Raw genomic sequence first — 25,941 nt, 5'->3', positions numbered from 1 at the left:
AGGTTATTGGATCAGTTCTTAGTTTATTGAATTAATTAAAGTTAAATAATTTTATTAAAATGTTGTTCATTTTTTAAAGTATAATTTCTTTAACATTGACCCTACATTTGAACTAGGCTTGGACAAGTCACTAAAAATGTGGTTGGTTAATTGAGTTTTATTAGATAAATATTTAGTATAATTCAACATAAAAAAATTAGCTTGAGCCGAAGGTTTCGAGTTTTAAAGTGCTTGTTTTTTAATTTTGAAATCTGGTTCGGCATAACGAGTCAATTCAGGTCTAAAAATTATAACTTGTTTAACCATTATTGTTTGTTGTGTATAGGTATGTAAGCCAAAAATTAAAATTATATATATATATATATATATATATATATATATATATATATATTAATTTTGTTTTCCAATGCATGTTTTACATGCTTAGATGCAAAACAAAATGTAAAATATTATTTTTCTTATAAAAATGTTATTTTTATGTATTTTATAAAAATTCTAAAACTTTATAAAACACTATTCATTGTAATAATATTTTTTTCCACTAGTTTTTTTTCTTTGATTTATTTTAATTTATGTTTTTTCAGTTTATTTTTTATAAGATTATTTTAGTCTCATGACTTGTATGAGTTTGACGAGTTTATCTGGATTGACTCAATTTTTTTTTAATTGAATTTTTTTAATTTCATCTTTTAATATTGATTTTTAATTGAGAATTATTTAGATTATCTTTAGACTTATTAAGCTAATCGGATCATATCAAGTTATTAAAATAATTATATATCAAATATATTAAAATATAATTGAGTTTTCTAAATAACATTCATACACATAAAAAATTATAAAACTATATTATGTTCTTTTAAATAGCATCTCCACTATATATATATATATATATATATATATATATATATATATATATGCTTTCAGGGTGCAGCTGCATGGATGTCTCTTTCTTTCTTTTTTTCCTGGCAAGACAGGGTCGCAAGAGTGTGATCAGAAGTGAAAGTTTTGAGTGTTTTCCTAGAAATGATCTCTCTGGGCTGGACTGCATTTTCTGTGGAGGAAAGGTGGTGGAGCTGTGGTCCTACGTATCTGTGCTCAAGTGCGGCGTAACGTTAGCCAGAAGACATAGAAATCTCGTCCGGTTAGGCATTGTGGGCTTTCCACTACACAGAGTGATGGAATATAATTGATAAAGAAGAAAAAGATGGAAAAGCTAAGCCGAAAACCATCAAGGCTGTCAGGAATATCTTGATTTCTCAAGGTGAATCCATTATCCCATGGGTGCCCTAATTAGGGTTCTGGGAAACTTGTGTCTCTAAAATCACACGAAGGAGAAAGGAGAAAGGAACTTGTTCCTGGAGAACAAATCCCTTTTGGAAAATGAATTTTGTGGAAATGGATTGTTTTTTATTTTTATTGTGTGGTTCAAAAATTACTTCAAAAACATATTCTGTCATTTAGTGTACATTAAAAATAATTTAATAATATACATATGATTCACTTGTTTTCTTATGTAAATTTGCACTGGTCACTGTTCCAAGAAACTTTTTGTTTTTTCGTTTAAAAAATGTTATAAAAAAATTGAATTTTTATTTTATTTTTTTTATCTCAAAACAATATTTTTTTTTAGTGTTTTCAGATAATTTTTATGAGTTAATATAAAAAATAATTTTTTAAAAATAAAAAATATTATTTTAATTTATATTTTAAAAAATAACTGAGTAATATTTTCACCCCTCATAAGTCCTGTCAATTTGGACAGCCCATTAATACGTTCAGTGCTTAAAGATGGAATACAAGGGTTAACTCACTATGGAACTGCAACCATGAAAGGCCTTGGCCATCTCTAGATATTCTGCTGGCTCTGTCGACATGTCAACTTCCAAGCTTCGAGTTGGTGACTTTGTTAATGCTTTCTTTTCCTTGATCGTGTTTGCAGTGTTGGTCCTGTTGGATAGCTACATCGTGGAGAGCTTCTATCCTTGTTTTGATCGTCCACCGAGAAGGTTTTGCTCATGGCGTTGCCTCCTGGTATTCTCGGGCACCGTGTTCATGGTGTCGATAGAAAGCAGGCCTAACCGGAGCATCCTTCAATGCTAGGAAAGTGGGAAAAAGGCTATCATTTTGGGTAGTCTAAAGCTTACTTCAACACAACAGTCTCGATCTTTATCATGTGTAGCAACAAGAGGGTAAACAAATAGAAAGTTTCATAGTAATATCTTCGTTATATATCCATCTATAAATAACATATTGAATTTGTCCTGTCAGAAATTTGTGCAAATAATGCACTTTGAATTCGATAATCCATCAGTAAAATCAAATCATAGATAATTTTACTACAAAAATATCAGACATTTATCTTATCCATGAAGATTTTCAAGTGTTCAACTTCCATACGCCTCTAGAACACCAGGGATTTGTTATTCTTACAACTTTCTGCTTTGCTTGCTGGGGTTCTCCAATTGCAGTCCCTTGATAACCCTCTCCTACTTTTATGATATCAGCTTTAACTATGTGATGATCAGAAGTTCCTTTGGATGAGATCACCGAGTATGATCCTGGAACAAACTTGTATGGTGAGTAGGGTGATGCCAGCATGTAATCCACTCTTGTGCCATACTTGCATGTCCCTTGTACATCTATTTCAACAAAATTTATGACACGCAAACTTTATGATCATCTCGAAAGAGAAAAAGGAAAAAGAAGTACAAAAACTGGTTAAATTTTGGCAAAAAAACCAAGACAAGGTTGTTCAATTACTTTGGCCTTTTGCAACGATGACTACTGGCTCGCATTCCCCTGCATATTCTTTTGCATCTACGTATCCTTTTCCCTTCAGAAACTTTGTCACTTCGATTCTTGGTGTTGGCTTTCCTATGTCCTCGTAGTACTGGAAAATCCATACTGGCGGGTTAGAAGGTGTAGAAAACGCTAGCATTAATGTAGATTATCAAGATATTTTTTGTTGAAAATTATACCTTGACAATGTCCATCCATCTCTCTGATGAGTAATCTGATCCATCAAGAGAATTGATACCTCCTGCCAATATGTGAGGAGTCATGTCATTTGATTTTATCATTGCTCCTATCTGTTTCATTCTCCAATTTTCATCCAAGTGGTCTAATTGGGTGCAGTAAAAGTCTACTTCTCCTGCCCATGGCACATAAATTGTGGCCTTCAGCACATTCCTGCATTAAAAAGACAAGGTTTTGCCCGTTGCGCTTTAAGTTTGAGATTCTCAAGGAAGAATGTTTGAAATATATTTCTAGAAAATCAAGCTGATGCTTGTACAGAGCAGTAATTCATCTGTTTAAGTGGTGACAATTTGTCCTAGAACATTCAGACAGATAAGCTCTTCTAACTTAGCTATTCATAGGAGAAGCATACAACTTTGAATATGGTCCATGATCAATGCCTGTCCATCAGAAATCGCAGACATCTGCCTTTATAAAAAATGAACTTACTAGTTCCAAAAAAAAATAATCTGCATGTTTAGTATAACAGCGAAAAAAGCAGTACCTGAAATCTTCATCATTGGCAATCTTCTGAACTTTCCACCTTTTGATTGGCCACTTTGACAAGATCGCATTTCCATATCCCGGTGCCCAGCTCTCTGCAAACACGTATTTCATCCCCAAGGAAGCAGCCAAATCTGATAGAGGACTCATGCCTTTCTCTTCATCTGCCTTGACATCTTGCAGGGCCAAGATATCAGAATCCACTTCTTTTAAGACTTCCATAATGCTTCTGCTGCTTTTCCAGCCTTCTTCACTTATGAACTGAGTCATATTAGCCGGCAAGCACACAGGAGACCTCATCACAACATTGCTTCTATAGTTTCTGCTAGCAACAATGTTAGAAGACCCCCCCCTTTCATCCTCCACAAAGCCAAGCAATTTACTATTTGCTAATGAAATCTCATTATCAGGAAGATTAATTGAAACCTTTAGTTTTGATCTTGAAACCTTCTTTTCTGCCGGGAATTGCTCTGAATTTTTCAGGCTATCATGCAAGGGAGATTGCTTGAGTATGCTCTTGGGATAATAGCTTACAGAGTTTACTTGAGCATCGAATTCCACCGGACTCTTGTATGCCATATAGCCGTCATGTTCTTGACTGATCATGATTGATTCCTCAGCCTTGGGAACTGCAGGTGCAAGAGAGAACATGGCAACATTGAATGTGGCAATTCGAATTGGTCTATCAGAACTAGAATTACCATGCTTTCCATTTAGATGAATTGAAGATTTACGAAAGCCTGGACGCCATTTACATCGATCTTTGGAGCTTATTTTTCCAAACCTTTTGATAATAACTTTTGGCCTTGGACGCCTCCATATCAGCAACCGTATCCTTGCACAGAGCTGCCGCAACTTCCTGCCTATCAGACCCAACATGTAAGATGCTTGTTGCACAGATCCTTTTTAAAAATTTGCAATGCAACAAGTTTCAGGCTTTTAGCACTGTGTCACGGTAGTATAATTAGATACGAGACTAACTCTGGAACTAGAAGGGAGAGGTAGCAGGGAACACAGGCTTGTTGCGTAACTAACAATGTGGTAGTGAGAAGGTAGTTGTAGAGGCAAAAAAATGCTTCCTAGTCCAAGTTTCAACTGCTCCAAAGGAGTGGGGTAGTTTTTGACAAATTAGCAATGTTGTTGAGCTTCTTTTGAAACCCTTCAAAAAGCATACCAACTGCTACCATTGAAACTAAGATATAATTGGAAGCCACAAGATATAGAATAATAAGAAGCAAGACTTTCTTCAAGTCTCCAACACAATAATGACACAAGTGGCTTCCGAATGGCTTTGCGTACCAGTGCAGCTGAAATTAGATTTTCTTTAGCAAGTCTGACAAATTTTCAAAGGATTTAATCCAAATTTGTTGACTAAGAAGTACGAGTTAAGAGATGAAGCAATCACACATGGAGTTTTCTTCTACGCTGATTCCTTCAAGAGGATTTTGTCCACAGGGGGACATGAAGGCCCAACCACAAATGGGCAATAGTCACGATCAAACAGGTAGATGAGTGTGACTACTGTTCTTGGGTTCTTGTATTATAAGTTTTACGTGTCAAATGACGTTTTTTAAAAAAAAAATAATTTTTTTAAAAAAAATTAATATTTTATTATGTTTTAAAATCATTTTAATATTAAAAAAATAATTTTTTTATTAAAAAATATTATTTTAATATATTTTCAAATAAAAAAACATTTTAAAAAACATTCATTACCTCCCTCTAAATCTTCATACTTCGTCAAAGAAAACAATCTCTAAATCTTCATACTTTGTCAAAGAAAACAGTCACATGAACGTCCTTTACAGGCATGAACGTGTGGAATCAAACTGCCGTCCCAAGTGGAGAGTCAATGTTCAATGAAGGCTGGTTTTTCCAGTGGCTTTCGTATCTTATTGTTCATTTCCCTTTTCTCCTTGAAAGCTTGTGGATAATGGATTCTTCGAACATCCAAAAGACGTGTAGTGGTAAAAGGAGTCTCGAACTGTATTTTATAATGATGATGCAGAAGGAAGTGCAACTGGATTTAGAACACACCAAATTAGTGCCTTTTGCATTTCCAACCATACTAGACCACCATGATGACAGATTCACTTAATAACATGTTTTAACGCAGATTAAAACCTGAAAGCATGAATTGCTATTTCACTGGTAACAGAGACGAAACAAGACAACAAGTCAACTTCGTCCAGAACTTGAAAGAAAAACGGACATATTTAATGCTGTCAGCTAATCATGGTTATTGCTCAAGCTCCAGCATTTTATTACAATAGTAACCCTCAAGGGTTTAACTTACAAACCATTTCCCCAGACAACGTATAAGATTCTTCCAAATTGGGCTATTTCCCAGCAACCCGTGCAATGTCATAACATCACCCACATTTCATACCAGTTTCATGACATCAATTTGCTCTATAAGAATGTAAGAAATAACATCTATTATTTCGTCGATCATTCCTCAGTAAACAAGGCATCCAAAGGGCTAGAAGTTGACTCTGCATTTCTGGTCTCATCAAAGAATCCATTAGATGCATTTTCCCTCCTAGATTTCCTTTCCTGGATTATAGATTCTTCTGTTTCTGTGCAATATTTCCCCTGCTTCACAGGTCTCTCAGCTACAATAAACTTATGCCCATCTAGGCTTCTTTCAGAAAAGCCTGCCCAAACTGGAGATAACCATGAGTGAGAACTAGGACAATTGTATACAAAAGTTTGAATCTTAGTAGTTTTTTGTTTGTGAAGGGAAAATATCTACTTCTCTATACTAATTTAGTTCTTGGTGCTATTAGGTTGTCAATGTTAAATAATATTTATGTAGTCTTACTTATTAAGGGTAGAATAGTACTTTCAGTTTGACCTATATATACTTTATTTGTATTTAGATTAAGACTAAGCATTCATAATATACAGATTATTCAGAATTCTAGCCTCCTTTCTCTATTTGATCTCAATTAATTTAACAGTCTACCATTCATTACATGATAACGGTAACATATGCAGCTGAAAGAAAAAAACAAAGGCATGTGGAATGAAGACGCAAAAGATATTCGTCCATGATGTAATTTGTATTTAAGAAAAAGTTAAATGTGAAAAAGAAATGACGGAACAGAATGTACAGGAAAAAGAGGCTTCTCAAATTCTATAATTTGGAATGGATGGGTTCAATATATGACATGAAACTTTTGACACAAATTACTTGCTAGATTATGGTCGTTTTATGGTTCATTGGTTTATCCTCTTGGGATGTTCCTTAACATATAAGACCTACGAGATATTCAAGAAATCTTTATCAGAAGCAACTACCATGGTGTAAGCCTACAGAACATTTTCAAGAGTACATTTTACTTCAAGTGTGGAATTTCTTAACCATCAATAACGGTATGAATGCATTTAAATAGTCACTTCTGCCTTCAACGACTATCTGAATCCCTACACAAAGATTATTCTCAAACGAAGGGAGCACTATGCTCCAGAATGTTCAAATTGCAATTACAGTATTCTAACATCTGAGCAATTTTTACTTGTTAAAGGAGACTAAAATCTTGCAAGAAATAAAAAGGGAAAGAAATGTTGTGCATTGATTTCTTCCAAGAGAACCAGAAAACATTCAAAAAGAAAAATAAAACACGAAGAGAGTAGCAAAATGTCATAAATTTACACTACACAAAAAACCAGAGTCATCAAGCAGGCCTAAAACCTAAAAAACAATCCAAGTGCAAGCATCAATTTCATGCATACCTCCAAAATGATGCAGAACAATAGAAGCTGCAACAGTAACATTTAATGAAGCCGTACCACACCCATACTGTGGAATATAAACAAAAAAATCGCATATCTCACACTCCTTTGTCGAAAGCCCAGTTCCCTGCAACCAAGCCCTATTCAGAAATCCAGAATCACACCATCCATTTCCATAAAAAGCAAGCAACTTTTCCATACAAACAAAGAACAAAAAAAGACCCACAATCATGAATTCAATGATTACCTCGTTACCAAGTAAGAAAGCAGTACTTCTCTTAAAAGGGTGTTCATTAACAGGCAAAGCAGAATCCGTAATCTCCACGCCGCAAATATCACAATCTTTCTCCTAATTAAACAACATAAAACCCTAAACATCAGATATTCGTGATAAAAATCTGGAAAAAGAAACAAGATTTGGAAGAGAGACGAAACTTTGAGGAAGTTGCGGGCATCAGAGAGAGAGTGGAAGTGGCGAAAAGGGAGGTGTGAAGTGGAGCCATGGCTGCCAAAAGAATTGAAGTCTCTGCGGCCAACAAGTATAAGCTCTTTGACGCCAAATGCAGTAGCACTTCTTGCTAGTGTACCCACGTTGTGTCTCTTTGCTATGTTGTGTACCACTACATAGCTTTCTCTTACCATTTCTCCTCCTCTTCTCTGCTTCTCACTTTCGTGAAGGTTTTTAGGGCTTTGCAATTTTTGCCGGTGCTTGAAACGACAGCGTTTGCAACATTACTATTTAATTTCTTTTACCGGGTGATATTCATTTATAAAGTTAAGACTAGGGCTCGGCCTGAAATTGATTAATGCTAGATGTTAAAGCTAGTTTTATATATATATATTAATTTTATAAATATTAAAATAAATAATTATGTAAGTTTTTTTTTTAGTTTAACGTGGATATCCAGGCCATGCGCGCACCTCGACTAATCCCACAGGCCTTAAAGTTAACGACAATGTAAGTCTCCAGTTGCCGAGTAACCACAAAGCTCGAATTTGAAATCACAGAGAGAATAAATCTTTTAATCCCAAACTTTTACCATTAGACCACCACCTAGATGGTTATTATATAAATTTTTAGTGGTTCAAAAAGGATTCAATTTGGCTTGAACATTGATCAAATGTTAACTTGACTAAAGTTAATTAAAGAATAAAATTAATTAATTTTAATAAATTAACTTGTGATTTAGTTAATTTTAATAATTTTAATATTTTTCTAATTAAAATTGAAGTTCATCTAATTAAGTCCGAGTGAGACCCAATCAAATTATTCACAAGTTTTTTTTAAATATTTATTTAAAATAATATCAAATTAAAATACAAATCTTCAAATCTATATTTGAAGCTTAGTATAAAGATAAAGTAGACATTATCTTTATTTTATAATGTTTGGATAAATTTATATTTATTTCATCAAACCAAATATAAATCAATCTCATTCTCGTCATTTCATCTCATTAATTTATGATGCTGACTTTTCTCTTCCATCTTGCACAACAATTAAACTCAACATAGAATATATTTGATAGTGTGATGGTAGGTGAGAGATAATTGAGACTGTGTTTTGCTTTAATTGAATTTTTAAAAATATTTAATTAATTAATACATATTATAATTTTATATAAATCTCATTAAAAAAACTCTCTTTTTAAATCTATTTTTTCAAAAAAAATAAATGCAACCGTAAAATTATTACAACAACAATAATGAAGTAATGGACTACACTAGTGATGATGAACAGAAGAAGCGCAACCAAAAGGTAGCCGTAAAGCAGGCCCATTACTGTCCCGTTGGATTGCCCCTCTGTCTCAGGCCATCGGAGCACCTCCACTGGCAGCAACTCTTTGCCTCAAAACTCAATTTCCTTTACTCGAGCTGAAATAGCGACTCTATTACTCGTCCAACATTGAGTATTTCAACATTCGCAAATGGATAATTCATATCTTCCAGACTGCCGACTGACAGAAAAGCAGTCAGCAGACGCACCACGAAGGGCATGTAGAAGTAATTTTTCACCTTTATGAAGGAAGAACAAAGTTCACCATTCCCATCAACTTCTTTAGTTTTTCAAGTTAAACATCCCTAGGAAGGTGAAACAATTTCACCCCACCCCACGGCATGTGTCTCGCAACTGTTGCAGGACTTCCATCCACATAGAGGACAGAGCAATTTAGTCTTTTAGCATTTCATTTCAAGCTGTTCTAAGGTGATTTAAACAAGGTAATATTCAGATTTCGACATGAATTTTTTTATTATCTAATTTTAATGCTATCAGGTATAATTTTTAGCTTGATTGCTGGATTGAGTTAATATTTTTATAGGATTTTTTATATGTGTTGTTTTATATTGGGTTAAAATTTTAAATCAATCAAAGTTTAAAAATAGATTATTTCAGATGGTTAAAATTACTAGACGAATCTTATCAACTATGTTTGTTTGGACTTTCATCTACTATTTAGACTATATCTAGAGTTACAGAAGGAATTCTGCTAAGATTATAATTGAGATGGAAAATAGACATTCATACATTTTTGGTGATATATGGCAAACCTGCTAATTCATACGGACAAAGGAGAATGACGTGTTTAAAGTCATGATTGAAATTTGTCAGGAATGTGTCGAAATTAGAGAAATATTGTTTCCTTGTATATTATAGATTCCAGTCAAAACAAGGATTCTTTAATGATCTTGAAAGCATGTATAGCATCTATTTATTTACATATTCTACAAGTATTCCATGTCAAATAAGGAGATATTTATGATAGCAACTATTATCCATAGTTTGCAAGATTTTCATATCCATTATGAATTATATGTGGTGGCAAAGAGGCTTGGGATTCTTTCGTAGTTCTTTTTCTTTTTTATTTTGCAGGATTTCCTTATTCAAAAGAAAGATTATGAGAGGTTATTTAAAAGAGATATTTATTTCATTTTCCTTTCTACTTTTTATAGTATACTTATGGCTAAACAAGAAAAGAAACTTCAACATTCAAGATAATATTTTTCAAGTATGGAAAGAGGTTTAAAGGACAACACAAATGGATACTCTTTTATCTACAAGTTTTATATTCGGCTACAAGGGATCCAATGCAAGGAGATACGGTTTTGGTGTTGTTTTGACAACTTATATAATCTGATTATTTCTTAAGGTTTATTTATTTTTTTAATTAATATTTAAGATAATTATGTTTTAATTTTAGGGCTTTTATTTCTGTTAAGTTTTTTTAATCCAAAATCAATGTTTAAACTTGTTTTAAACATTAGACTTATGCTTAGCTAAGTTTTTAGCTAAGACTTATTGATTTCCGGTCCAATTTAAGACCAATAGATTTATTATCTTAGGACCATATTATATTTTGTTTTACTACAAGTTTAGGTAGTCTTAAAAATTAAAAAGATTCAATTTTTCTTGAGCAAACCTTTTTTCTTTGCTGAGACAAAATAAATTCAACTTATCCAGATATAAGATATAACTAAACTTGTAACATTCACAATTATTCAATACCTCTGGTTCTTACCTGACTATTCAACTTTTTTGGAAAAATTATCATGTTTGTTGTGGGTTTTGTTACCATATAATCACGAGTTTCGCTTAGTTTTCTTTTATGTTGTAAGAGATTTAAGGGGAAGAACGCAAAATATGGGAAAAGCAATACTGAAGCATAAACATTGCACCGTAAGCCAATTTGAATGTCTTAAACTCTTTCAATAGGTGTGACTCGGACGCATTATTCAACTCAAATGAGTCCCGCAATTGTTGCTCAAAACACTCAGCTCAACTCCATAACAAATTAAGAGCGAGCATATCGTACAGGAATACGCTGCTGTATGGGACCTCTACACGAGGGGCAGTCCTTCATCCCTTGTTTCTCATGGAGCTCATTGCATGTTGTGCAAACCACCTGATGAGCGCATGGGAGAAATACTACAGCCATCTCTTCCGAGAGGCACATCACACATTCCCTTTCTCGTTTCACACCTCCTGTCTCAGAGTAGTCATGGAAATCGTTGGCCACTTCTGAGATCCATGGAGTCCTTGACTCCTTTTGAGCAGGACTACTTTTTATATCTGCAAGTCTGCTAGCATAGCTTCCATCAATGCCCCTACGAAGTGCTGCAATTTTTGAAGAATCAGTTTTCAGTCTCAATTGGGAGATTTCTTTTTCAAGCTTCTGAATATCATCCTTGTACTTCTGTAAATTGGTTTCTGCTTTCAATTTGATCATGCCCTCCTTGGATTTAGCTGAAGCCTCGATATTATCTATTTCTTTTCTTAATGAACTGGCCTGCATAAGCAGTTCTTCCTTTGCCTTCTCTTCCTGTCGCCATCTAGCCTGTGATATTTTTCACTTTCAATGAGAAAGGGCCTGGTAATAAAGCATGCACGAATAGAATGTGATGTGTCGAACCAATTTGCCAAGCACACTATATACTTTCCAAAAATTACATATTAAAACTCCACAATCGAATACAGATGTTTAACATTACACCATCAAGCTTCTGGGAATTATGCTTCAGGGGTAAGATGGTCAGGCAAAGACAAACAAAAATGCTCCCTAAAACACAGACAAACAAAGGATAACGAAATGACAAATAAATAAGACCTCAGTTTAAAGAAAGGGTTTGCAAACCAATTTGAAGGTAAGAACATCTAGAGGAGAATCCAGCGGGACAGTGCTGCCAGAAATAGAAGGATGAGAGACAAAGAAATACAGTTGGAAAGAATCTGCAAACAAAATTTTGATCACTATACACAGTAACCCTGACATTTTTTGGTTAACAAAAATCAACAGGAAGTCTACAAAGGATCAATATATGAAGTCCATCTTAACATGTATTTACAGCAAAGCATGCAGATGCCAGCAGAGAAGTGTCGTTCATTCTGTTAGCAGCAGTAGCATATATTCTAGCCTAAATCATTACCTCTACATGTGCGCTTACCACATCAACTAGCCTTCTAATAGAAGTAGCCTGATAGTGTATGTCGTACACATGTCAATGAACACAACTGCATGTAACACATCACGCATGCACATGAAAATACAGTAAAGATTCTCAGACCAGGTATCAACCTAATTGAGCATTGTTCACCATTCCATCCATAATTCTTTTTTCTGAGCAGTGAAACAACCTATATCTCAACCAGCTTAGCTATGAACCACATGGTAAGTTGCAATGTTTTGAAATGGTCAATAAGTTGGCAATGAGAAACCTGTCACTGGCTGCACCACTCAATGATTGATCAAACCCCCCCATGCTACGTAAATTTCAAATGATTAGCAGACGATTGTTACAATATATCCAGCGTGTAGCCTCTGAAAAAAGATGGAGGAAAAGGAAATTGGAGCCAAATTCTCAGAAGCATACCTCATGCTGTTCCTGTATTTGTCTAGCCTGCTCAAGATCCTGTAGTAGCTCTAAAACCTTGTGTCTTTCAGTTGCAAACTCTTCCTGGAGCAGAGCTTTTTGCTTTTCCCATGACTGAAACTTCATTAGTGTTTTCTTCTCCCTCTTTGATACTTCCTGACAGCTTGCAGCTGACTCAACTGCACGTAACTTAGCGGCCTCCATTTCTTGCCTCAAAGCAGCATTCTCCACCTCGAGCCTCTGGACAGCAGAATTGGCTATCTCCACCTGCCCACTTGCCTTGCACAAAGCGTTTTCCATTTCAGTAAGCTTCTTCATGGTGCTTTCCTCCAGAGTTTGCTTCTCTTTCTTAAGCCTTTCAACCTCTTCCTTCTCTTGTCTTAGTGACTTAAGTTCAGCCTTGTCCTTACCCAGCCTTCGAGCAGCCTGCATAACCTTTTGATTTGCCCATTCTGTCCATTCTTGGAGCTGATTTTGTAGTTCCCGTGCCTTTGGAATAAGCTTCATAATCATCTCATCCTTCTTGTCACAGGGGACCCACTGTGTTAGAGACTTGTCATACAATATCCCAGCATAACTAGACATAGGTGCCTCAGCACTGCAGCTAGTAGGCACTAAAGTTGAGTTGCTTTTTGCAGGCAGTGAAAGACAGAGCTCGGTATCAGTTGCTGATGATGCAGGTGGGGTGGTGACTGAAGGTAGAACTGGAAGGACACTTACTGGGGGTAATGCGGATGAGATATCAGTCTTAGGGATCGAAGAGCTTGTACTAGAAGATACTGAATTAAATGTTACATGGGAAGAGGGATTGCTAGGAAGATTCAGGTTCCTGTTATCTTGAGGCACATCAACTCCCATTGCCTTGCTTAATCTTAATGAAGCATTCTTTATGTTAACAGAAGTAGAGTCTGAAACAGATTTCAATTTTTTATCCAAGATTAAACCACCTAAGCCGCTTAGTTTCCCTGCTCTTGAAGCTTTAGACCCATACGTCCGATAACTCTTCTCCAAATGAACTGACTTCTGTCGAAGTATGTATTCTCTCTTATTAACACCAGAATGGACCTTCCTACTGACGATAAACTTTTCTTCCAGTATAGTAGATTGAGATGATCCTGCAATGTTGGAGGATTTATCATCGACTGTAGAATTCAATCCCTCTTTATCTGATACCGGTCCATTGAGAACAGCAGAGTTCTTAGGTTTTGTATTTTTGGGAACTCCTGTCACATTGGTGCTTGTCTCTGATTGAGAACAAGGATTTGGAAGGTTTAGTTCAGAACATTTAGCTTCTAGTTTCAACTGGGGTTGAGTAGAAACAGATGTGGTCCCATTTGAAGCACCATCAGTAGCAAAGCTGCTCAAGGGATCACCATCCATTGCACAAGCATGAGAAACATTCATGTCACAAATCAACAAGCACCACATTGCATCTCCAGTGCTGAAGAAAGGCCTGACTTCCCGAAGTACACAAACCAATTCTGCCAATACATACCTCCCCAGCTGTTGTAAATCCTCAAAACAGTGCTCCCTTGAAGGTTCAATATCATGACCATTCCTAAGAAGTGCTAAAGTATTATCCACTATATTTGACACGGTGTATTTACACCCATAACAGAGACCAGACCTCAAAATAGCCTTCGTAGCCTCTTCCTCAGTATAACCACAAGCAACAATTTTCTTAATAGCACCCTTAAATATTGCATCCAAATTGCTCAAAACAAGTTCTTCTAGCTGAGATTCTGTAAGATCACTCCAATCAGCATCATGGGATTCCTCTGACTCTACTTCCCCTCTAGGCCGGCTTGGCCCAACCTCAGATGAACCTAAGGCACTAGACAATCCAAGGTCAAGTTTTAACCCATCAGAATGGTATTGGTTTACACCACACAAGTCACAGGCACTGGACTGCCCATGACCTGGGGCGGCTTCAAATTTCTCAGCAGAGAATTCATAACCTGGACACTCATTCTGAGCTGAAGACATAATCTTACTCGGGTCACCCAAAGGTGGATCCGCACGGAACTTCCTCTTATTCCTGCTTCCCTTTTCTTGGATAGACGCCATTGGCAAAGCTTGAATGGGACAACTACTACTACTTGCTTTAGCAACCATTGACGCCATTTTAATCTGTAAATAAACAAAACCAATATCTTTATATCACTCAAACCTTACCGATCATCTATCCGTCAACCGGCGATGCACCCCCCCATTTAATGTATCAAAATCAACAGAAAGAACATTCAAATAATCATAAAAAAAGAGCAGCTAAATCAAGAATCAATACAAATCAAGCAATCAAAAAATCATTTCTTCACCATTTTATCTCAATAACAAACAATAACCCAAATCAAGAATCGCAAAATCAATCAATAAAAAAGAATTCCCAGATACAAAAACGAAGAAGAAGAAATAATCAATAACCAATGAATTAAAAATAATCCCAGTTGACAAAAACATGATATCTCAACACCAACCATATAAATTTGAGCAGGAAATGGAACAAAACAGCTTAAAATAAAGGAGATTTATCGATTGAGGCAAACACAAATGATATAAATAGATAGATAGATAAAACATCTATAAAAGAAATAAAGATTTGAGACAAGAATGGAATGATCGAGGCGTACCAGAACTGTGAGCTAACATAAAAATCAAAAGGGTATTAAAAATTGGAGACCAATCTCAAAACATTACAGAAATGGCAGAAATATATGTAGTTATTTCTCCTCTTTTTTTTTTAGTTTTTCATAATTGTATTTGTTGCAAATTTATGTAGTTCTAGAATTTTTTTTCCCCTTTTTCTCAATAATTAATTTTAACCATACCAACTAACCATGGTTAGCTGTATCTAATTAGAGTGTTTTTATGTAGTTTTTTATGAGCATTATTAAACTCAACTTAATATAATAAATTAAGATTTAACTCAAATTAAATTAAAAAATTAGATGAAAAACAACATTTTTAAATTTAAAAAGAATAATAATTTGATCAAAATCTATTTAGAATTTTTAAAAAATAAAAAAATTTTATTTTATTTTTTATTTTTAAAATTAAGATAACATTATTATGATTGATTCAGGTTATTTAATTAGTTTGACTTGAATCATAATTGTTTTTTAATAAATGTGATTTTGATATATATGAACTAATACTATAATCTTTTGATATATAATAAGATAAAAAATAATAAAATTACTCTATTTGATTTGAGTTTAAATTTGATTAAACTTTTAAAAAGATAATATAATATATATTCAATCAAAATAATTTTTTTTATTTAAATGCAACATAAATATGATAAGATTATTCTAAATATATGTTGGTGAAGACAACATAAATTAAGTAGATATTATAAATATATAATATTTCTTTTAGAGTGTGCTTGGCCTAACTTTAAATCTATTTTTATTAAAAATAATAATTACATGTGGTTAGGTTAAAATTTACTCAATCTCTTAATTTAACAAGGGCACCTACTCATTTTTGTTTTTTTTTTTTTAATCCAAACATGGCACCTACTCACAAATTGTTGTCTTTTTATATCTTTTTTATTTTATTTTATTTATTATCCTTCCAAATATTCATGCAAGGAAAAGAAAACGGAAATGTCCTATCAAAACGAAAATGTATTTTTAACTCTCGAGAAAGAAAATTAAAAAAAATTAGGAGAATGAATGCATTTCTTTGTTCTTTCTAATTGCTGGTAGCAATTCCATCCACGCATCAAGTTTGTTGATAACTTATTGGAGTCACACAAAGAAACACCATCTCCTTTTATTGATTGTGATGCATGTTAAATCATTGATCAAATAAAAAAAAGTGGAGGATTTGTTATTTTTTTTTTAATTAATGTAGGTATTCGGCCAGTTTGTATGCATATGGACTAATTTTACAGATTCTGAAGTTAATGACCATATAAGTTTTTAATAACTCTAAGAAGACTCGAATTCATAATCATTAGAGAGCAAACACAAAGTGTGATCAGTTAAGCTACTCCTCAGAATTGAGGATTTATTATCTTATTTAGGCTAGATTTATAGTTAAACCAAATAAAATATTATTTGGATTGAGTTTTAGAAACTCAATTAATTTGATAAATTTTATCGGTTAATATAAAAAAAAATAAAATAAACAAAACATAATTAATTTATTTTAAATGATTGTTTTAGTTCATGGATTAACTGGTAATCCAATACTGCAGGATTCTTTTTAGGATAGATTTTAAATTGGATCAGATAACTAGTATCGAATATTTGGTTGCATCTTTTTTTTTTCATTATGCTTGCTAGTATGTATTTATTTTCTGTATATGTTTGATAATGTGGTGCATGCTATTTTTTCAAAATAATTTCGATAAAAAAACATTAAAATAATATATTTTTTTTATTTTTTTGAAATTAACATATCAAAAACATAAAAAAAAAACCTAAAAATACATCAATTTAATGTTTTCCAAACAAAAAATAATTTAAAAGTATTTTGAAAGTAGTAAAATTTACCACAATGTTAAACAAACATTTAATTTGGAATTTAGTTTTCAAACTATGATTTGCATCTAAAATCATGGTTTAAAAAAAAAACATCAAATGATACCCTTTCCAAAATCAAGTTCATAAAACTATAGTTCTAAATGGATAATGAAATAATCATAAACTTATTCTTCTTTATTTGTCTGGCAAATTTAACCATGACAATAAAAAGGGAAAGCACTTATTAATCTTTTAATCTTGGTTACTTGGGAATATTTTTTACCCAATGCAAACATGTTTTTAATAAAACTTAATGTAATGATTTGGTAAAAATAGTGAGATAATTATAATTGTTAAATCTAGTCCGGCCTAGTATGTTGATATAGAAAACAAAGATTCATAATTCTCAATTTAAATTTTTAATTAAACTAAATAAGATTTTGATCAAATAAAACCGATTCGATTAAGTTTTTGATGACCTAATTAATCTAGGTAAATAAAATCTACCTTGTTTATAAAAAATAAAATACCATCATTTTAACAAAAATAGTTGATTTAGTTACCCGATAAAAAGTCTTTTATCTAGTTGGAGTGCATCCAAGAAATTATATTAAAAATTAGAAAAAAAAACATGACACACATGAAATCTTCCTTCCACTTTTCAGAACTTACGCTTTGTTTTTGTTCAGAAAGGAACATGATACACATTCCAACTATTTTTCCTTTTCTTTTTAGTTTTTTGCAATCTTTTTAGTTGAGTTTGATTGATAGTCGGAAGCATCGGGAAGCAAGTGAAAAATACATGGGAGTGTGAATTGGAAAATGAGACTGACTGATGAGACTTTGACCCCCCGCCCGGCGTAGCCCCTCCTTACTTGATGGGGTTGAGCCCCCACCTTTCATATGGTAGTAGGTGGGAGTCTAATTTCAACATTTTTAATGTACTTCTAACCATGTTTTTAAAACCGGTTGGCTGAATTAAAAAAAATAAGAAAAATAAAAAATCTTATTACAATTCATTAATTATTTATTTTTTAACCAAAACAATATCGTTTTAATTTATAAAAAAATTAAGATTGACCTGGATGATCCGATCCAAATTTATGACTCGAGCCTTGGATCGGGTCGACCATCAAGCTGAGTTTAAAAACTTAGCTTTTAAGCATAGTTGTGAAATTTGAATCTACCCGGCTGGTCGACTTGAAATTTAGTTGATCTAAAATATTAATTAATCAAAGAATTTTTTTTGATCTAATTAAAATTTGACTTGATGATATGGTTAATTTGGGTTAAATCTAGTCAAAACTTGACTCTTAACTCAATGATAATTTTTTTTAAAAATGACTAGAAGATATCATTTTGGTATTTATTTTTAAAATTTTTATTCAATCTAAACATTTTCTCCTAACTCGTGATCCAACCATTATTCTTGTTAGATCTCGGGTTGGAATTTACATCTATGCTTTTAGGCCATGAATTTGTTTTTGTTGGAAAAGAAAATTGTAATGCTATTAGTCAATATAACAATCATTATAGGAATTAAAATGATGTAATTATACTTTGAATTTGATATGGAATTATAAGGGTCACTTATCACCTCTATTAAGAGCTTGTTTTGTGGGTGTTTTTCAAATAATTTTTCGTATCAAAATACATGCTAATAATTTTTTTTATTTTTTAAAAATCATTTTTGATATCAACACATCAAAACGATTCAAAACGTACAAATCATATTAAATTTTAACAAAAAAATAAATTTCAAATTTTTTAGGAACGTGGGTTGAACCGCGTTCCCAAACATTACTTAACTGTTTTTGACATAATTTATTTTTGTGCCTTTCTCTTCTATTTGTAAATTTAATATTTTTTTCTTTTACAATACTTATTTCGGACTACAAGTATAATATTATCTATTTTTTTTTATAACATTACTTAATTTAAATATTAATTTGATTTATAATAAAATTTAGTCACTTATTATTTTTAAATGGCTCACCCAAACAAATTTAGGCATTGAGGATAACCGACCCCACAATGGCTGAGCTACCAAAACAAGCATCCACATATCCATTTCCACCACCTCGTCAGCAACCGCTTCACCAGAGCGATGCAGATGAGGATGATGACAACGTTAAGCAACTCAAACAATGCTCCTCTCTCTACCTATCCCTACAGGTATTATGTCTCACTAAGTTAAGAAAAAAGGAAAGGCTCTAAAACCCTAAACCCAGCAAGGGTATTTCTCAGTCACTGATTTGAATAAACTTCTTCTTTTTTTTTTCCTTTTGCTTATAGTTTTCAGGATTGCCTTGTTAATTCCAATAGAAACTGGAAATCTTGCCAAAAGGGTATATGCTAACTTTATTTGTTGTTCGGGGTTGCATAGTTGCTCATGAACAAGTGCTGACACTCGTCCTGCTTGTTAAAATGTTTCACAGAAATTCAAGCTTTGAAGGCATGCAATGATAGGATGAAGAATGACAAGGGGAAGTGAAGATTCGTCACTCAGAAGCTCCAAAACCGTGACCAACTCTCGGCTCACAATAAACTCTCCCTTGACTTCAGCATTCATAACTCTCCGATTGGCAATTTTTTGTAATACAATGGATTACTGTAACCATTTGAGCTATTGAAGAATTTTGGAATGCTTCTCGTATTGGGATTCAATCCAAAAGAAATATAGCATTTGCTTCTCTTGGTTCACAGTGGTATCATACATTACTTTATTGTTTCCAATAAATTGGCAAGTAAGAGATGAGAAAATACTTGTGTTGTACAGCAGAAATAAATGGGCACTGGGAAATTACGTGTTAATTATTTGGACTCAATACCTTATCAGCTTGTAGGCTTGCAAAAGAAGAGAAGAAATTGATAGAAGAAAAAACAGTTATGCTAATTAGCAAGTGTGTTTCTAGGATTGACTCTCTGCTGTTTCCTTTTTTATGCCACCAGTTAACATCTTAATTGGCTCATAAAGTCCTTGGCAATCAAAGTAATGCCTGCCCTTTCTTCTCCATTGAAGATGGTCATGGTGGACAATCTTCATGTTCATTTCGGTATGGTTGTCCAATCCTAGCCCCACATACGCAATTGAGGATCATTGTTTTTCTTAAAAAATATCTCTCTCTCTCTCTCTCTCTCTGTGTCTGAGAAATCATCATAATCTGAGGCATTTTGGTGACTGTCAAAAACTGCTCTGAGTCTTTAGAAACCATGATTTCTGAGACGGACATAATCATTTGTAGAATAAAAACCCTTAGCTTGGAAGGGATGCGTAGGCAATTCCATCTCATTGCCCGAATGCCCAGGAAAAAGTAGATTATTTTGATGGAAAAAATGGAGATCCTTTTAAAAAGCCTTGTATCTTGAAATTTATTCACCAAGTTCCTAATAAAATAGGACGCCACATTATGTACTTTTACACAACAACCCCTCAGAGGAAGGGCCAAACAAGGGTGACAATAGATAAAAGAAATGGAGGCTTGGGCTGGGATTTGATATTTCTCATATTTCACTCCTTATTTCACATATTTTTTTGTGCTTAGACTGGTTTTGGTGGCAGGCAAAGGGGCTGGGTTTACAGTGGAAAATGAAAGCCTTTATTAATTAACTCCAGAGAGGAGATCACTGAGAAGAACCAAACTTGATAGAGATGCTGTTGACACAATGGCGTTCGTCTGTTGGAGTCTTGTGACCCTCGCCCTTGAATACATGACCCAGATGCCCCCCACAGGCTGCGCATGTGATCTCAGTTCTCCTCCCATCAGGGTCCGGCTGAAACTCAAAAGAAGAAGAAGAAGTTACAGATCGATTTATCGCAGCAGCAAGACCTTCATAGAAAGCAGGCCGAAGAAGAAGAAGAACTTACAGATCGATTTATCGCAGCAGGAAGACCTTCATAGAAAGCAGGCCAGCCACAGCCAGAGTTGAATTTGGTGGTGGATTTGTAAAGAGGTGTCCCACAACCAGCACAATTGTAAACTCCTTGCTCAAAAAACTTATCATATTCTCCACTGAATTTCGGCCTGCATGTTTGTGTTTAGATTTATATGTCATCAGATCAAAATCACTTGAAGGTAATATGACGAGAAGAGAAAGGAGGAGAGGATCCATGACTCACTCTGTTCCCTTGTCACGAAGGATGTGAAACTGCTCGGGGGAGAGAACAGCCCTCCATTCTTCCTCGGTTTTCTGCACCGAACCTCCTCCTGCCATCACTGTTTTTTATTCCTATAATGGAGCTAATGCAGAAAAATATGCTGTTATGACTGTATATATCCTATCCTAGCTTGTATCAAAGTAGTATTTTAAGAAAATAATCAAAAGTAAATATTTTTAATTATTTTTTAATAAAACTTAAAAATAAGAATCAAGAGAATATATATATATATATATATATATATATATATATATATATATATAAATTATCAATAATATTTTCTTCCATTATTTCTGGAGCAGCTAGTAGTGGGTGGGTGGTCCTGGTCATGGAATGTACAAAGACTGAATATAGGACCAAATTCATTTTTATTGTCAAGCCATTCATTGCATCTTTGTACTCGTCATGGGCTTGGGTTTGGACCCCCATACAATTTTGCTCTAAGCTACTCTCGGCCTACTGCAACTTCTCCTCACCAACCTGTTGGGAATTGCAGCTGGTAAAATGAAATAGAAGTGCAGGGAAGTTGAACATGTGAAAGGCTTGTTCATGGTCTAATCTGTATATGAGCTTATGCTTAGCAAAGCAAGCCTCACTAACGAATCGAAACACCAGAGATTTCCTCAACTTTCCAAGATCTAATTGTTATTTTGAAAATAATCAAAGAAAAAAACATGCGTATACACTTCAAAACTGCTAATTGAAGTATGTTCTGCAGTCCTAGTTACATGTTTACCTCATAAGGGATCGATCATCTTCCACCATTTGCTCTACCAGGAGCTTCCAAACTATCATGTGAAATCTTTTTGGAAGGAAAGGCATTCCCTAACATTAGCAATGCAATTCATGCAGAAAAGTTGAATAATTGGCAGCACTAATTCACATCTTCAAATGCTTGATGCGTACCAAACACCCCCAGATGATTTCTGCAGGCTGAGACGTTTCTTTAAAATATAAGAGATGTTGGGGATTCTGACTGGTGATGTACTGATAATTGCCCATTAAAGGCGGATTCCGACTGATGATGTATTGATAATTGCCAATTGAAGGCTAAGCACACTGACACAATATTTAATATGGTTCGACAAATCGCCTACATCCACGAGAAAAGCCATTTGATTATATAGGAAAAGAACAAGATTTACAACAATAGAGGAGGAGGAATCTTCCACTCTTTAATAACTCTCAACCTCACTTTATTTTTCTCTTCTTAGTGCTGCAATGACAACTACTGCTGGCTACCCACTCTCTCCTATATTTCTCACATCTTTGGTTGCTCTCTCTCTCTCTCTTTCTGTCTCTCCTTTTGCTCTCAAATAATGCCTCTATTTATAGGCAATTCATGGCAGACAAGAGGCCATAACTTATGGCACAAATGGTGGCAGCATATGGGTTGCACCATTTTGTTAATGGTTGATGCAACTACCATTGTAGCCTTTTGACAATGGCAACCCTCTTTCTTAGGGTAGGTTGTACATGCTCTATGATTGTTGCACATTAATGGCAACAATCCTAACAATCACCCCATTTGCCATTCATGTGAACAATTGTCCTCTTGCTTTTTCAGCACATGCTTGCATCCTGCAGCTCTTCAAAGTTTACCATTCTAAGAGCATCTGTGGCCAAATTTATAGGTACTCGCCAAACCTTTCAATCACTAGGGTCACCAAAACACCCATTTGCTTACTCCAATGGATCACTTCAACCAGATAGTCTCCCATATCACATCTGAAGAGTGTTAATGTTTGTCTTTGAGACATAACATTCCCCTTCGAGCGTATTAACCATGCTTGGTTTGGAATGATTTTTCAAGCCTCACACCAAGGCTTACAACACCTGCTCAAACGAAAATTTCTATTTCCAAGTGCAATAGTCATTATCTGAGTATTTCAATATGATCATAAGCTCATCACTCTTCCAAGAGTCTACTTATCCTGGAGTTGTGTCTGCCCTCTGTTCCACTCTAGAAACCACGCCTTACTTCTTCATGAGTCTCTCACTCTTAGTCCCAAGAGTCTAGGTAGCTCTCCACCTTTATCAATGAGGGCAACCGGGGGCGGAGCCTTTTACAAGGCTAAGGAGGGCTGTAGCCCAGGTAAAAAAAACTTAATAACTCACTTTCCCTTTTAATTTTTACACAACCAACCTATATCCCACTTTCCCTATCTTTTACACAGCAAACCTAGTGTCCCATATTTCCTTGCAATACAAATTAATTACCAGCCATTAGCCACCCACTTTCCTTAGTAACACTAATTAATTAGCCACCCACCTTCCCTTGCAATACTAATTAATTAGTTATATTTTACAGAAAATCTATTAAATATAAATAATTAATTGGTTCACATGTCATTCAAATAACTTGGAGTTTTAGCTATTTTTCTTCTCAACAATATACAATTTTAGCTTGGATTTTGAAGAAGAATCTATACAAAGAGCCGCAAGAGTGTAAAATCATCAGGTAAGAATTTACAAGCCCTGACTTTTCATTTTGAATTCAATGTTTTACATTCATTACAGTAGATTGTTAGTGGAGTAAACAATAGACTGTACCCTAGAAATGAATGCATGCTAACACACTAGTAGTCTAGTACTAATAATTTATTGGTTATTTCAAAGTTAAGTTCTCTAAATCTCCTAGTAGTTTGCATCACTAGTTTATCCTTGTATATTCTACATTTTATGAATATTCTATTATGGCATTAGTATCTTTTCATCTTGCATCTGACTTCCCTAATCCCTTTTACTTGAATAGGTTATAGATTATAATGGAAAATTAAGGAAACAAGAGAAGAAAAACTATGTTTTCATTCTTTAAACCAAACGAACAAACATCAACCAATAAAGGACATTCTCCTTCCAATGTTGATGTCTCAAATCGTAGTGAACAACCCCCTTTCAAATCTCAAATAGTTGAAATTGATATTAATACTCTTGAACGAGATCCTGGGTTACGAATTCCAATGTGGAAACATCCTATTAATCAACAAGATGAAATTATAAGAGCTTATATCAAAATGGGTTTATATCAATCTAAGTTAGCAGATTATCCATAGACTGAATCAGGTTGACAATATCATTGATTTCAATACACTTGGTTTGATCAATTTTCTTGGCTAGAGTACTCTCCATCAAAGGATGCAGTATTTTGTTTTCCATGCTTTATCTTTGAAAATAAAGTGCCTCATCATCTCACATTCACCATCGAAGGATTTAGAAGTTGGAAGAGGGTTAATGACAGGGTTAGATGTGCACTTTTGATGCATGTGGGAAGTCCTACTTTACCACATAATAATGTTGTGAAATCTGTTAAAGATTTAATGAAAGTAAGAAGACATATTAATAAAGTGTTGAATGCACAAACTGTTGAAGAAGTTTAGAAAAATCGGTTGAAACTTATGATAACAATTGAAAGTGCTCAATGGCTTAGCTTACAAGCATGTGCATTTAGAGGTCATGATGAATCTTCAGCTTCTAATAATCGAGGCAATTTTTTAGAGATGATAAGACTTATGGGGAGACTGAATGTTGACATTGATGATGTTGTCTTAGAAAAAGCTTTGAAAAATGCAAAGTATACCTCGTCGACTATTCAAAAAGAGATTTTGCATATTCTCGTGAACAAAGTGAGGAAAAAGATTTGTGAAGAAGTTAGAGATGCAAAGTTTTGTATTTCGGTTGATGAAGCCAAAGATGTATAAAATAAAGAACAAATGGCTATTGTTTTGAGATTTATTGGCATTCAAGGTTTTGTACGAGAGCCTTGTTTTAGTATTGTGCATGTTTCAGATACTACTTCTTCAACACTTAAAAAAGAAATTTATGATGTGCTCGCTCGATATAATTTGTATATTTTCAATATGTGAGGTCAAGGGTATGATGGTGCTAGCCATATACGTGGCGCATGGAATGGACTACAAGCTCTATTTCTCAGAGATTGCTTTTATGCATATTATGTATATTGTTTTGCTCACCGACTACAACTGGAATTAGTTGCAGCAGCTGAAAATGAGATTTCTATTTGGTTATTTTTCTCAAAATTGACAACCATTATCAACCTTATTTGTGCTTCTTCCAAACGCCATACCAAGTTACATTATGCTCAGGCTATAGAAATTGCACATATGATAGATACTGGAGAACGTGAGACTGGTAGAGGGGCTAATCAAATTGGTAATTTACATCAAAGTGGAACTACTCGCTGGAGCTCTCATTTTAATTATATTTGCAGCTTAATAGATATGTATGGTGCAACTATTACTATGCTTGAAAGTATGGTTCAAGAAGGATCTTCTAATTCTATACGTGGAGAAGCTGGTGGTTGTTTGATTGTTATGAAATCTTTTGAATATATATTCATCTTATATTTGATGCATAAAATAATGGGGATTACTGATTTACTTTGTCGAGCTTTGCAGCAAAAATCTCTTGACATCTTAAATGCAATGGATCTTGTTTCAACTACTAAAGCATTGCTTCAAACTTTAAGAGATGCCGGATTTGATCTTCTCCTAGTAAATTTGTAATTTGTTTGCACAAAATATGAGATTGACATACCATATATGAATGTTTCGTATAAAAAGGCTACATGTTGTTCATGTCAATAACAAGGTTCAGTGACAGTTTACCAACATTATCATTATGATATATTTAACTCAATAATAGATTTTCAGTTGGAAGAAT

The 25,941-nt window shown here is 34.1% G+C and overlaps 5 protein-coding genes and 1 long non-coding RNA gene across 9 annotated transcripts; 2 read left to right on the top strand and 4 right to left on the bottom strand.

The window, feature by feature from the left end:
- The first annotated feature begins 898 nt into the window (after positions 1–898).
- LOC133705134 (uncharacterized) lies at positions 899–2,274 on the top strand. Its single transcript, XR_009844203.1, has 2 exons — positions 899–1,264; positions 1,943–2,274. It is a non-coding gene; the product is annotated as an uncharacterized LOC133705134 (long non-coding RNA).
- LOC133705133 (uncharacterized) lies at positions 2,148–4,725 on the bottom strand. The gene is made up of 4 exons (XM_062130245.1): positions 3,524–4,725; positions 2,982–3,192; positions 2,764–2,893; positions 2,148–2,642 (listed from the first exon to the last, which is right to left on the bottom strand). The coding sequence occupies exons 1-4, from the start codon at positions 4,399–4,401 to the stop codon at positions 2,380–2,382; spliced, it is 1,482 nt and encodes a 493-aa protein (XP_061986229.1). The 5' UTR covers positions 4,402–4,725; the 3' UTR covers positions 2,148–2,379.
- Positions 4,726–5,639: 914 nt separating this feature from the next.
- On the bottom strand, positions 5,640–7,982 carry LOC133704610 (uncharacterized). The gene is made up of 4 exons (XM_062129489.1): positions 7,696–7,982; positions 7,508–7,609; positions 7,261–7,387; positions 5,640–6,188 (listed from the first exon to the last, which is right to left on the bottom strand). Exons 1-4 carry the CDS (start codon positions 7,900–7,902, stop codon positions 5,974–5,976), a joined length of 651 nt encoding a protein of 216 aa, XP_061985473.1. The 5' UTR covers positions 7,903–7,982; the 3' UTR covers positions 5,640–5,973.
- Positions 7,983–10,901: 2,919 nt separating this feature from the next.
- On the bottom strand, positions 10,902–15,377 carry LOC133705938 (putative E3 ubiquitin-protein ligase RF298). Of its 2 annotated transcripts, none has more exons than XM_062131391.1 (3): positions 15,258–15,377; positions 12,628–14,757; positions 10,902–11,594 (listed from the first exon to the last, which is right to left on the bottom strand). In XM_062131391.1, the coding sequence occupies exons 2-3, from the start codon at positions 14,749–14,751 to the stop codon at positions 11,052–11,054; spliced, it is 2,667 nt and encodes an 888-aa protein (XP_061987375.1). In that variant the 5' UTR covers positions 14,752–14,757; positions 15,258–15,377; the 3' UTR covers positions 10,902–11,051. The 2 variants fall into 2 exon arrangements, with proteins under 2 accessions (XP_061987375.1, XP_061987376.1); XM_062131392.1 differs by having other exon boundaries at positions 11,566–11,627; positions 15,258–15,371.
- Positions 15,378–19,100: 3,723 nt separating this feature from the next.
- Positions 19,101–19,913, top strand: LOC133705940 (uncharacterized). Of its 3 annotated transcripts, none has more exons than XM_062131394.1 (3): positions 19,101–19,274; positions 19,402–19,447; positions 19,538–19,913. In XM_062131394.1, the coding sequence occupies exons 1-3, from the start codon at positions 19,134–19,136 to the stop codon at positions 19,591–19,593; spliced, it is 243 nt and encodes an 80-aa protein (XP_061987378.1). In that variant the 5' UTR covers positions 19,101–19,133; the 3' UTR covers positions 19,594–19,913. The 3 variants fall into 3 exon arrangements, 1 of the variants encoding a protein (XP_061987378.1); XR_009844366.1 differs by having other exon boundaries at positions 19,136–19,274; positions 19,395–19,447; positions 19,538–19,802; XR_009844365.1 differs by lacking the exon at positions 19,402–19,447 and having other exon boundaries at positions 19,136–19,274; positions 19,538–19,802.
- Positions 19,914–20,445: 532 nt separating this feature from the next.
- On the bottom strand, positions 20,446–21,405 carry LOC133705939 (peptide methionine sulfoxide reductase B5-like). The gene is made up of 3 exons (XM_062131393.1): positions 21,220–21,405; positions 20,968–21,124; positions 20,446–20,873 (listed from the first exon to the last, which is right to left on the bottom strand). The coding sequence occupies exons 1-3, from the start codon at positions 21,312–21,314 to the stop codon at positions 20,724–20,726; spliced, it is 402 nt and encodes a 133-aa protein (XP_061987377.1). The 5' UTR covers positions 21,315–21,405; the 3' UTR covers positions 20,446–20,723.
- Positions 21,406–25,941: the final 4,536 nt, after the last annotated feature.

Source organism: Populus nigra, chromosome 10 (genome assembly GCF_951802175.1).
Source record: "Populus nigra chromosome 10, ddPopNigr1.1, whole genome shotgun sequence".
NCBI classification, from domain to species: domain Eukaryota; kingdom Viridiplantae; phylum Streptophyta; class Magnoliopsida; order Malpighiales; family Salicaceae; genus Populus; species Populus nigra.
The sequence above is the reverse complement of the archived record's forward strand: the minus strand, read 5'-3'. Positions and strand labels throughout refer to the sequence as shown.